At 56.1% G+C, this 13,254-nt stretch overlaps 1 protein-coding gene across 1 annotated transcript in view; it reads left to right on the top strand.

The window, feature by feature from the left end:
• The first annotated feature begins 818 nt into the window (after positions 1-818).
• The window catches only part of KCNK13 (potassium two pore domain channel subfamily K member 13), a 66,473-nt gene continuing 54,037 nt past the window's right edge, over positions 819-13,254 (top strand). Inside the window, exon 1 of the mRNA XM_055132184.1 lies at positions 819-2,068. Coding sequence (XP_054988159.1) covers positions 1,735-2,068 — 334 coding nt within the window. The 5' untranslated portion in view covers positions 819-1,734. The remainder of the gene's footprint in view (positions 2,069-13,254) is intronic.

Here is a 13,254-nt window from a genome sequence, read left to right as displayed (position 1 = left end):
ATTCCCAGCATCCCCTGAGCACCGCCAGAGGTGATTCCTGAGTGCAGAGCCAGGAGTAACCCCTGTGCATCGCCGGGTGTGACCCCAAAAAAAAAAAAAAAAGGTGCAAGACTCATCTACATGCTTTCGTGTGTGTGTGTGTGTGTGTGTGTGTGTGTGTGGCCTCCATCGCTCTTGCACACACTCCCCCCGCCCCCGCCCCCTAGACTGGGTAAAGAGGGACAGCTTTGGGGCGTGGGGGAACAGCTGACAAGCATCCAACATTAGCGACCACGCCAAGCTGCTTCCGAGGCTAAGCTGCATTGGAATCCAGAGCCGCGCGCGGCTTTTATCTGTTCCCGCGGAGAGCAGGTGCCGGGTGGGCTCTGGGCCGGGAGCCGAGGCGCTTGCACACGCTTAGGGGGGTCCCTATGCCGCGGGGAGCTGGGGACCCGGGGAGGGGAGGGCGCGCGCGTGTGAGCGGAGGGGGCGGAGCGCCCTCTTCTGGCCCGGGGAGGGTCCATCCCGCCCCGCCCCCTGGAGCACCCGCCCCGGGGGGCGGCGGCCCGCGGGCTGCGCCGGCCGGGGGGCTGTGCGGCCGGGGCCGGCTCCGGGAGATCGGGGGCCGGGCAGCCGCTGGGCCCCACCTGTTGCGGCGCCGGAGCGCGCGGGCCGGGCCCGGGCGAGGAGGGGCACGGTGGGCACGGACCCCGACCGCGCGGCGCGGAGAGGGGGCTCCCCGGGGTGGTGGCGGGGTGGGTGGGGAGCGAGGCCCGAGCGCCGCCGCCCGCGCCGGGAAGGTGGGTTTCCCGGAGACGGGGTGGGGGGGCGCGGGAGGACTTGGGGAGGGCGCGCACTGGGCGCGGAGCAGCGCGGCCGAGCCCACATGGAGGGGCTGGCACGCTCGGGGGTCGCCGTGCGCTCGCTCCGGCCTCCGGGCCTGGGTGGCCTAAGGCGGAGCCCAGGCTGGAGCCGACACGTGGGGGCGGAAGACGCCCCCGCGCGGGACCCCGGGGCCGGGAACGTTCCGGTCCGGGGAAGGCGAGGGAGCCGGCCGGGGGCGGCCAACTTCCCTCGCCTGCTCGCGCCAACTCCCACTCGGCTCTCCTCCTTGCAGCGCGCCCGCAGGGAGGCCGGAACCCGGGTGGGGGGGCGCAGCGTGGCACAGACCACCCCAACCCCACCTCTCGGGTGCCCGCTCCCGCGTCTCGGCTTGGGGACCCGGGCCGGGGATTGAGCCTCCGTCCCAGCCTGCGAGACCCCGCGCCCCGCGTCCGCTCTGCGCCTGGAAGCGCCAAGATCCCCAAGACGGAGACCTCGGGGCCCCCGGACGTGGGCCGGGGAGGAGAGTCGAGTCGGCCCGGGTTGGCCTTGAACACGCCGCCACGCCCCCTCCTGCCCTGGCCACGCGGGGCAGGGCGTGGGCTCGGAGCGGGCTCGGCAGCCGGGCGCGGAGCAGACGCCGGCTGGGCGCGCGGCCCCTCGGATCCGCCGGTGCTCCGGAGCCCCCCGCGGCGGCCGGGATGACGGCGCCTCGGCGGAGGTGAAAGCCGGGGGGGGGGCCGGGGAAGGGTGGTGGACACGGGGGGCCGGCGCGCCCCGATCGGCGGCGTTGGCGGCGGCGTTGGCGGCGGCGTTGGCCCGGGGAGCTGCCCAACGGGCATGGGCACGGCGGGCGCCGCGCGTCCCGGGCCCGGCTGAGCTGAGCGCCGCGCCCCGCGCCCGCCCGGGAGGGCACCCTCGAGGGGCCGGGCCATGGCCGGCCGGGGCTGCGGCTGCTGCCCGGGCCACCTGAACGAGGACAACGCGCGCTGCCTGCTGCTGGCCGCGCTCCTCGCGCTCTACCTGCTGGGCGGCGCCGCCGTGTTCTCGGCGCTGGAGCGCGCGCCCGAGCGCCAGGCCAAGCAGCGCTGGGAGGGTCGCCTGGCCAACTTCAGCCGCAGCCACAACGTGAGCCGCGAGCAGCTGCGCGCCTTCCTGCGCCACTACGAGGAGGCCGCCGAGGCCGGCATCCGCGTGGACAGCGTGCGGCCGCGCTGGGACTTCACGGGCGCCTTCTACTTCGTGGGCACCGTCGTGACCACCATAGGTAAGCGGGGGACCCGGCGGGAGCGGCCCGGGTCCGACTCGCGTTTCTCAGCCTGGGGTGGGGGACACCTCCCCCCACCACACACACACACACACACACACACACACACACACACACACACACACACACAGCCCCGCGCAGAGGGGCCGATCCACAGGTGCCCGTGCGCGGTGCTTCTCTGCAAGTGCTCGGACCGGTGCCTCCTCCGCGTTCCCCAGCCCCCGCCTGTTGGAAAGCAGCTTCCCAAAAAGCCTACCTCCAACCCCCCCAGCCCAGCCCACCACCGCTTAGCTGGGCCTTGAATCGGAGATAAGTCTCCAGGAGGCAGGGCTTGAGTTTGCGGGATGCTAGAGGGGGGGGGGAAAGGCTTGGAAATGCCAGAGGAACCTACCCGCGTGCGTGAGCTCCGTTTCCGCCACCCTCCAGCCCCCTCCAGGCGCAGAAGGCGCAGCTCCCCGCGGCTTGCGGGCAGACTTGGAAGGAGCGGGTCAACTCTGTAGAGAGAAAGTTCAGACAGTCAGGCAGGCAGAGGGACTCCCTGGGCTGGAAACTGCCACCAGGAGCGGAGGGGGGTGGGGAGGGAGAGAGGGGAGGTAGGGGAGGAACTTTGGGGCTGCAGGTCAGCTGCTCGGTCCGGTTTGGGTTTGGAAACTGAAGTGCTTTGCGCTCCGGAGAAGGGGTTTGAGCTACCCAGAGTTGTGGAAAGGCCCTGGTGGCTCCAGACCGTGCCGTGGGGAGCCAGGCTGTCTCCTAGCGCCGGGCACCCGTGAGTTTGTGAGCGGGAGTGAGCCAGGGGCCCCCCGAACCCCTCTTTAATTTTTTTTTTTTTGCTTTTTGGGTCACACCCAGCGATGCTCAGAGGTTACTCCTGGCTTTGCACTCAGGAATTGCTCCTGGCAGTTCTTGGGGAACCATATGGGATGCCAGGGATCGAACCCCGGTCGGCCGCATGCAAGGCAAACGCCCTCCCCGCTGTGCTATCGCTCCGGCCCCCAGAACCCCTCTTTATTCTTGCAGACAGAGGTGGAATGTCCATGCCTCACAGTCCTGTTGGCCCCTGAAGCACGCGGGGCCGGTGGGAGAGGTCGGAAATTCTGAGGGAAACAGAGAGTTAGTGCAGGGAGAGGCCTTAGAAGCACCCCCCCCCCGGAAGAGAGCAGCCCCCCAGTGGCTCCAGTCAGTGCCAGGAGCAGCAAGGCTTGGGAACCGGGGAGCACTTGCCCTGCACCCAGGTTCCCCTGTGTCCAGAGCTATTCCGGGTGGGAGGTCACAAGGTCAGCTTTTTAGGTCCCCATGTGTGGGGTGTGGGGGAGGCGCTGTCAGAAGGAACGGGGGGGAGGGTGGGGAGGGGCCTGGGTGTCCAAGACACACTCCCCGAGGCTAGGCTAGAGGTGAAGGACAGAGAGTGAGGGACACAGGAACCGCTGTCGCCACCCCAACCCAGTGGCCCAGCCTTCAGACAGCACAGTGACGCGATCCAGTGTACAGTGGGGCCTAAGCAGGATGGGGGGGGCAGTCGCACCTGCCCTGGTATTCCCCCCTCCTCTTCCCGACACACTCAGCATTGGGCGCCAGAGCCCGGGGGTGGGGGGGTGGGCAAGGAGGGGTGGAGTGAGGAGAGCAGTGGAAGGGAAACCAGCCTATGTTTGCAGAACAAGTGCGGGAGTCTTATTTGGACGCATCTTCCTGGGGGTGGCTTTGGAGGGAGAGATTGGGGTGGTGGTTCAGCCCCCCATACCACGAGGTCCCCCTGGGCATGCCGTAGGGGCAGGATGGAGCTCTAGGAATGTCACAGCGTGTCAGAAGCAGGTGGGCAGGGAGGGGAGAAAGCGGAGTGGACAGAAGCCCGGAAAGGCTGGGCTGGGGCCCGCTGCAGGGGTCTCGCTCACGTTTGTGCTTTGTTTGGCTTTTGTGTTTCTTGGGTTGGGTGGGGGGGTCACGCCTGGTGGAGCCCAGGGGCTACTGCCAGCTCCATGGGTGGGAGCCACTTCCGGGACTGGCCGAAGGGACCTTGTGTGGTGGTGTCGGGATCCGAGCAGGGCGTTCCACATGCGGAGCATGTGCTTCCTCTCGGCCCCAACTTTTTATTTTTTATTTTATTTTATTTTATTTTTATTTTTGGGTCACACCCGGCGATGCACAGGGGTTACTCCTGGCTCTTCACTCAGGAATTACTCCTGGCGGTGCTCAGGGGACCATATGGGATGCTGGGATTCGAATCCTGGTCGGCCGAGTGCAAGGCAAACGCCCTACCCTCTGTGCTATCGCTCCAGCCCCTCAGCCCCAACTTTTTAATGTTCCGAGGCCGCCTCAGCCGAGACGTCTGCAACGCGCCCACCTCAGTGTCTGGCTGCCTCACCGGTCCTGTCTCCTGCCCACGGCCTCCCCGTGATCCTGCCCCCTGTTCAGAGTTCGCAGAGGATCAATGAGCACATGCATGCGAATGTCCCTTAAAAAGTACTAAGGCTGCTTTTTCCTTCCTGTTTTCCGACGCTTTCTTCTAAATGGTCTGATTCACCGCTGCCCCTTCTCAGGCACCGATCAGTGACAGACTGTGATTAAGCCGCGATTTGCTTGATACAACCTTGCAGTTACACATCCGTTGCTGCCTCTCCTTGAAATAGGTGTGAATATTTCTCTTTCTTCTTTCTTCGAGCAGGAAATTAAGCCTCATGTTCTTTGAAACAGTATAAAGCAGAAAGCTACACCTTTGCCCTAAGTTAACCAATGTTAACATTTTGGTGCATTTCTTGCTACTTTTTTTCCTTGTGTGCATATGGATCTCCGAAATGGAGAAAGTATTCTATAGACAATCTTTTGTATTTTTTTAATTTAATTTTTTTGAGTCATCAAGAGATACAGAGTTACAAAGTAATCATGGTCGGGTTTCGGTCATGCAGTGTTCCAACACCCATCCCTCCACCAGTGTCATTTCCCACCACCAACGTCCCCAGTTTCCCTCCCATCACCCTATCCCCAGCCTGTCTCTATGGCAGGCACTTTCCTTCTCTTTCTCTGTTTCTCTGTCTCTGTCTCTGTCTCTCTCTGTCTCTCTCTGTCTCTCTCTGTCTCTCTCTCTGTCTCTCTCTCTCTCTCTTTCTCTCTCTCTTTCTCTCTCTCTGTCTGTCTGTCTCTCTCTCTCTCCCCTTTGGAGGCATTATGGTTTTCAATACAGGTACTGAGAGGTTATCATGTTTGCTCCTTTACAAATTAAAATTTTGTGTTTTAATCCTGACACTGCATGCTAGTGTTTCTTGTAAAACCCAAAATTAGTCGAGCTATTCTTTGTTCTACGTGGGCGTCTCAGACAACAACAAGAAAAGCCGATGGTAAATAATCATCACATACAAATAAAACTTCAGAACCAGGGAGAAGGACAGAAATACAGAGAGGAACTGCATCCCGGAAGTTGCTGGAGAGTTTTGTTGAACTGCAGCGGAAGCAGTGATGGCACAGGATCTGGGAAATTGAATGAATGCAAGCGGCTGATGCGAGGGGGACAGGGAGATGAAGAGGGAAGCGGCACAAGAAGGGGAGATGAATCCAGGTGTGCTGTGAGGCGGGCACCATCGTATTTGCAGTTTAGCTGGTACCCAGAGGTACCAACTCCATTCCCCAGTGGAAGCTCGAAGTCTGTGCAGAGCTCATGATCCTGAGGAAATCCAGGCACGGGAGCAGGCTTGGCGGAAGCCGGAGCAAATGTGCACCAGCTGAAGCACCTGACTCTGGGGTTGCTCATCACTGTGATCCCCAAGGGCCCCTCCCAACCCCAGCACCTCCTCTGCAGATGACCTCACATCCTGTTTGCACAGAGGCTCAGGCCCGTGCATGGGCCAGCCCACAAATGCCCCCAACAGTCTGCCTGAGAGACTGGGGAGACAGCCCTGTGGGCTGGAGCAGGAGCCCTGAATGGAGAAGCCCCCAGTTCGATGCCCACATGGCAGGGTCCCCCAAGCATCGCCAGGAGTGGCCGCTGTAGTCAGTCCGCTTCTCAGGGTACTGTACATAGTTCTTGCTTCTCACAAACCTCCTTTAGAATCAGTACTCTGCCCGGACTTTTTTTTTTATATATTATTTTTTATTGAATCACTGTGAAATACAGTTACAAAGTTTTCATATTTGATCCACCACCAAACCCCCGCATACCCCCCTCCCACTCCCCTCCCACTCCCCCTCTGCCTGTGTGGCAGACATTTTTCACTTTACTCTTTTCCTTACTTTGATTACATTCAATTTTCAACAGGAATCTCACTATTATTATTTGGAGGTTTTCCTCCAACAGTCAGACATGCTGGATGGCATCAATAGATTGTATGTTTTTATTTTTCAGAAAAGGTCGCACGGCATCATTAGTGGCCGCGTGGTTTGGAGATGTCCCAGTCCCACATCCCGGAGCCGTGTTAGTAGCTGCTCAGTTTCGCCGGGGCTCCATCTGGAGAAGTTGTACCAGCTGTACCTCCTCCATCTGGCTCCCCGGTATTGCTGGCCCGGTCTGGGGTCCGGAGCATTCTCCAGCCTGCATGGCTTACCGGAATGCCCGGATTCTTCTCTGTTGAATCCCGGACTTTTTAAATGGTGGTGAAGTGTCCATAAAGGTTTTCCCTGCTATCTGATAATCCAAGGGACCTGGGGTGTTGATACACCCATACCACTCGGTAATGCATTAAATCTGCTTGTGAATAGGGGGAGCAGAGAATTATAATGTGGGTTTTGTTATATTTCGGCTTGCTCAGAGTTACTCCTGGCGCTGTGCTCAGAGGTCATTCCTGGTGCTGCTCGGGGCACCTTATGGATCTCCAGGGATCGAACTAGGGTCGGCCGTGTGCAAGGCAAAGCACCTTACCTGCTGTACGATCTCTCAGCCTCATGACTGGGATTTTACTGTGTTTTGGAGGGAAGTGGTCACACCCGGTGTTGCTCAGGATCTACACCTGGACTAGACCCGTGCTCAGGGTCACATCCAGCATTTTTTGGGGGGTGGGGGAGGGACCATGAGCTGCTGGAAAGTGAATCTGGTCTTCCTGCAAAGCAAAGTGATCCTGGCCTGAGTGAAACACGAGCTCTGCCCCTCGCGCTATCTTCCAAGCAAGAGGAAGATAATTCTCAGGCACTTCGGCCAGGGTTTGTGTTTCTCTGTTGTTTTACAGTCTAAAGGTGTTCTTCTGACAAAGAGTCGGACCAGAGAGCCCAGAACTGATTCTGCAGCCTTGCATGTGGGTAAAGCACCCACGGGCATGGTTTCACTTTAGACTTGGTTACAAGCCTGGTTCGAATCCTGACACAGTTTAGGGTGCTCTAAGCGCCACCAGGCATGGCCCCTAAGCAGCACCCCCTGGCATGGGGGTGGGAGAGAGAGAGAGAGAGAGAGAAAAACAGGGACAGAGAGAAAGGGGGAGGGAGGAAGGAGAGAGCCCAGCATCATTGAATAGTGAAGGTTGTTCTCTGTCCTGGAGAATTCAAGAGGTTTTTTTGCACCTGTTGTCTGAGACCTTTGATTTAAAAGTCACCAGAGCGGAAAACGGTTTGGCAGCGTCTCAAAAGGTTGAACACAGAATTCCCATATGGCCCAGCAAGTCCACACTTGGGGTACACAGAAGAATGGAAATCAGACACGCCTGCCGCGTGATTTAAAATAGTTTTAGGTACCAATCACCCAGATAGCCATCAGCCGATGAAGGAATCAACCAAATGTGGAGGGATGGGTGTTTGGTCATTGTATGACTGAAACTCAAACATGAAAGCTCAGTAACTGTATCTCACAGTGATTTAATTAAAAAAAAATTACAGCACTTGTCTTCCATGTGGCTGAAAAGGATTTGATCCTTAGCATCCCATAGGGTCTCCTGAGCCCACCAGGAGTGATTCCTGAGTGCAGAACCAGGGGTAACCCTTGAGCACTGCTGGTATGACCCCCAAAACAAACAATGAAAGATAAATCATACACAGGTTTCATATACACACATACAACACACACATAAATGTTCCTACTTGGTATGATTTGTAGGTTCTTTAAGTGGGATGAGCTCTAGGTATGCTCATTTCTCAATATATATTAATAGTAATATCTTTCCCAGATACGCACTCCACCCCCAAATAACCTGCAAACCATGCCAAGTAGGAACATTCTGTTATCAGACAGCAGGGTTAACCTTTATTTCATTTACCTCCATTTAAAAAGCCAAGGCAGGGTATTGACTCTGAAAGAGGCTCGTGAGAGGGGCTGGAATGATAACACAGTGGGTAGGGCGTTTGCCTTGCACATGACTGACCCAGGTTCGATTCCCAGCATCCCATAGGGTCCCCTGAGCACCGCCAGGATTGATTCCTGAGTGCAGAGCCAGGAGCAACCCCTGTGCACCGCCGGGTATGACCCAAAAAGAAAAAAATAAGAGAGACTCATGAGAAATAAGAATTTTGTCAAGTACACCCAGAAGTAGACTGACTATAGCAGCCACTCCTGGCAGTGCTCGGGGGACCCTGCCCTGCTGGGCATCGAACCGGGGGCTTCTCCATGCAGAGCTCCGAGCTCCAGCCCACAGCGCCGTCTCCACGGTCTCTCAGAGAGACTCTCATGGGGCATTTACTTTTGGGCTGGCCCGAGCACTGGGCCTGAGCCTCAGTGCACACAGGACGTGAGGTCATCTGCAGAGGATGTGGTGCTGATGGGGACCTTAGAGCAGCAGTCCCGGGGCCAGTCCCGCTGTGGACTCCCGAGCACTTGTCCCCCGTGTTCCTCTATCTTGTGGCTCCTCCATGCCCCCAGAAGGGCGTGGAAGGGCTGAAGAAACTGCCCAAGTGGGCTAGTGTGACAGCGGCCACCTCTTCTCTGGTTGTATGTGGTCAAACTGAGTCCCTGGCTACCCCCCGGACTGGTGGAAGGCCCCCTGTCCCTGAGTGTAGGATGGGTGACCATGGACCGTAGAGATAGCTCAGGAAGGTCCGGGAAGGCTCTGGCCTGTGGAAGGTCAAGGACTGGTGGAAGGTCAAGGAGTGGTGGAAGGTCACCCCTTGGACTTGTGGAAGGTCACCCATCCTTGTGTTCTGGAATGGGTGACCGGGGGTAGTAGGGATAGTTCAGGAAGGTTCAGGAAGGTTCAGGAAGGCTCTGGCTGCACCAGCCCAAACCAAGTTCAATCACCGGCGCCACAGACCATCCCCTGAGCCCTTCTGGATGCACCCCAACGCCCTCTCAATAAAGAACAAACAAACGGGCTAGAGCCTGATGGGGTGGGGGGAACAGCCTGGATGCTATCCCGCCTCCACCTGTGTCTGGGGGTGGGAACGCCAGGGCCCCAGGGAAGCATGAGCACGAGGAGACAGGACCACCCCAAACTGAGCATGCGCAGAGACCTCTGCCGAGGACCAGGTCAGGGACGCAAGTTGTCAGCGTAGAGAGGCAAACACAGCCCCCCTCGGCGGCTCCCCTTTCCCCGGCTGGCTGCTTGGAAGGCACCCAGCGCGTTCAGACGCGAATAAAAATTCCCCCTACAGATGGCCACATAGGGGACAAGATAATGTGGTGAGTAATTTTCTTCACAGCATCTGGGCCATAAATAGGAGCGGGCACTGCGCGTTCCTGCGCGCCGCTGCGCCCCCCAAGGCCCGGTGCCCAGCCGCGCGGAACGCAGGCGCCACTCCCGGGACCTCATCTGGGAGGACGTCAGATCCCGGGGCTGCCGGCTGCCAAGCCTCAGGGTCGAGGAGATTCACCCGAGGGTGTCCGGGGGTGGTCAGAATGCAGCCCCCCAGGGGCTGTAGTAATAACAGTGGGTAGGGCGTTTGCCTTGCACGCGGCCGACTGGGCTCTGTCCCCAGCATCCCATAGAGCACCGCCCGGAGGAATTCTTGAGTGCAGAGCCAGAAGTAGCTCCTGTGCATCACTGGGTGTGACCCAAAAAGCACCCCTTTCCCCCCAAAAAAATCATTTTGAGGAGGCTGGAGCGATAGCGCAGCGGGTAGGGCGTTTGCCTTGCATGCGGCCGACCCGGGTTCGATTCCCAGCATCCCATATGGTCCCCCGAGCACCACCAGGAGTAATTCCTGAGTGCAAAGCCAGGAGTAACCCCTGTGCATCGCTGGGTGTGACCCAAAAAGAAAAAAAAAAGAAAGAAAGAAAGAGAAGAAACACATAGAGTGCTGTGATAAAATTAAGTAAAATTAAAATGTGACCATATTTAAAAAAAATCATTTTAAAGTCAGCTGGAATAGAGAAGGGATCACTAAGAAATTGAAGGTGGGAGGGATTGGTCAGGATGAGAGATGTGAGCTGACAGCAGATAAAGGACCAAACATGATGACCTCTGAGTATCTGTATTGCAAACCATAATGCCCCAAAGGAGAGAGAGAGCATGGGGGAAATTGCCATGGAGACAGGTGGAGGGTGGGAAAGGGGAGGTATACTGGGGACGTTGGTGGTGGGGAATGTGCACTGGTGGAGGGATGGGTGTTTGATCATTGTGTGATTGTAATTCAAACATGAAAGCTTATAACTATATCTCATGGTGACTCAATAAAACAAAAAAAATTTTTTTTTGCTTTTTGGGTCACACCCAGCGATGCACAGGGGTTACTCCTGGTTCTACACTCAGGAATTACCCCTGGCGGTGCTCAGGGGACCATATGGGATGCTGGGATTCGAACCCGGGTCGGCCGCATGCAAGGCAAACGCCCTACCTGCTGTGCTATCGCTCCAGCCCCCAATAAAATAAAAATTTTAAAAAATGCAGCTCCCCCTTTGCAGAGCTTTGGGGCAGAAGATTTGGTGGTGTGTGTTTTGGGGGAGCACACTGGCAGTGCTCAGGACTTACTCCTCGCTCTGTGCTCAGATTACTCTTGGTGGTGTTTGGACCACACCTGGCAGTGCTCAGGGGCTATTCCTGACTCTGTATTCAGGAGTGACCCCTGGTGGTGCTGGGGGGACCAGATGGGGTGCTGGGGATAGAAGCAGGGTCAGCTTCAGACAAGGCAAGCAGTGTCCCTGCTGAACAAGCTCTCCAGTCCACTATTTATTTTATCTGGTAACTAGTTTCAAACATTTTTCAAGAGATACTGGCATTTAATATTTGTCTTATTTGTATGCGTATTTGTTCTGTATTTTTTATGTGTCTATTCTCTTTCCACTCCATGCCTTCTATTTGAGAGGATTGAATGTTCCTTCTTTCATTTTAAATGCAACCAGAATGGAGTATAGATAATTTCCCTGAAAATGTGAATTATTGTTATATTTCTATTCTTCTGCATGATCAGATATGCACTTATACGCATATGCCTGAATGAAGAGCTCATTCTCTGCGTGCCTTGGAGTCTCAGCCCGTCCCCCCAGCCCCCTGCCTCCCCGCTCCCCTGACATTCAATCTTGTCTTGGTGTCTTGAGATGGTCTTCGGTTTGTTTTTCTTTTTTGTGAGCTACATCCAGCTGTGCTCAGGTACTACTCCCTGCCCAGTGCTCAGGGGACCATGTGGTACTGGGACTCAGATCCCAGCCTAGCCATTTAAGCCACCTCCTTGGTCCTGGAAATACTTCTGAAATTTACGTTTTTGCATCTTGGAGCCTGCATGACATTCTGTCTCTGAAACCACAGCTGCACCCCCCACCCCCACCCCCAGCAAAATGTTCTCTAGCACTTTCCTGGTACCGTCCTTTTTCTTTCATTTCCTTTCTTTGCTCATACCTCTGGACCTTTAGAAATTTAGATGATAATTTTTAAATATGAATCCAAATATTTTTTTTGCTCACACCTAGAGATGCTCAGTGAATGCTTCAGTTCAGTGTTGGGGGGGGTCACTCCTGACAGTGCTCAGAGGGCCAGGTGATTCTGGGGGTTAAACCCAGGCCTCCAGAGTGCCCCCAGCCCGTCTCTCCGAGCCGCTGATGACCTGTTGGCGCGTGGGTATCCTACTCCGTTACCATTAGCCGAAAAGACGGTATTTTCCGTGGTTGAATTGTTGGACCCCGATGGTCGTGCGGGGGCAGGAGGCTATTTCTGAACTCCCGTTTCTGTCCTAATTACCATTCTACTTGCCCGAGGCTAGTTACTGCATCTCAGTTGCTGCATCTTGCAGTGAATTTGGAAACCTGAGCTGTAGCTGGTTGGCCTTTCCTCAGGATTGTGTCAAGAGTCTGGGTCCCCCGGACTGCGTGTGACTTTGAAGATAAGCTTAGCTATTTCTGCACGACTTTGCATCGAACCTATAGACTGAGTCTGGAAATATTGTTGGTGATAGTGTTGGAAACACAGGCGTGTGGAGAATCCTTTCATTCATTTCTATCTTTCAGGAGGACCCAGGAATTTGGGCCAACCCAGGGCTGCTCAAGGGGCCATTTCTGGCAGTGCTCTGGCTTGCGTGCTCTCTCCGGCCGTGCTCTCCGCCAGCCCCATGCACTTGTTTCCTTAACCATTATTACTATTGTTATTATTTTCATTATTATTAATTTGCTTTTGGGGTCACACCTGGCAATGCACAGGGGTTACTCCTGGCTCATACACTCAGGAATTACTCCTGGCAGTGCTCAGGGGACCATATGGGATGCTGGGAATTGAATCCAGGTCGGCCGCATACAAGGCAATTGCCCTACTTGCCGTACTATTGCTCCAGCCCCAGACCAGTATTATTTTTTAATCATTTTCAGAGTAAAAGGTGCTTGGGGGACCACATGGGATGCTGGGAATCGAACCTGGACTGGCTGTGTGCAAGGCAAACGCCCTACCCTCTGTAATATCACTCCAGCCCTAACTTTGTCCTTTTAGGTGAGACTGTAAATAAAATTACTTTCCTCATTTTATATTGAATTGGTTATTACAAGTGTATATAGATTGGATTTTTATACATTTGTCTTCTATCCTGTGTCCTCACTCTACCTTCAATTCAGTTTTTAGGTGGTATTTTTTTCAGTGCACTTCTTGGGGTTGTCTCTGTAGCAGATTGTGTCTTTATGTCTAAGGGTAGGTTTTGCTTTGGGTTTTTATTTTAGTGGAAGGGCATGGGGCCACAGCCAGCGGTGCTTGGGGGATATTCCCAAGTCTCCTCGGGGGTTGCTCTTGACAGTGCTGGGGGCATGCAGTGTCAGGGTTCGAAGCCAGGTGGCTGCATGCAAGCCCCGAGACAGGATTGCTTTGTTTTAGGGCCACACCTGGCTGTGCTCAGGACTTACCTGGCTCTGCGCTCAGGGATCACTGCTGACAGTG

This window comes from Sorex araneus, chromosome 3 (genome assembly GCF_027595985.1).
Source record: "Sorex araneus isolate mSorAra2 chromosome 3, mSorAra2.pri, whole genome shotgun sequence".
NCBI lineage: Eukaryota > Metazoa > Chordata > Mammalia > Eulipotyphla > Soricidae > Sorex > Sorex araneus.
This window is presented reverse-complemented; position numbering and strand designations above follow the sequence as displayed.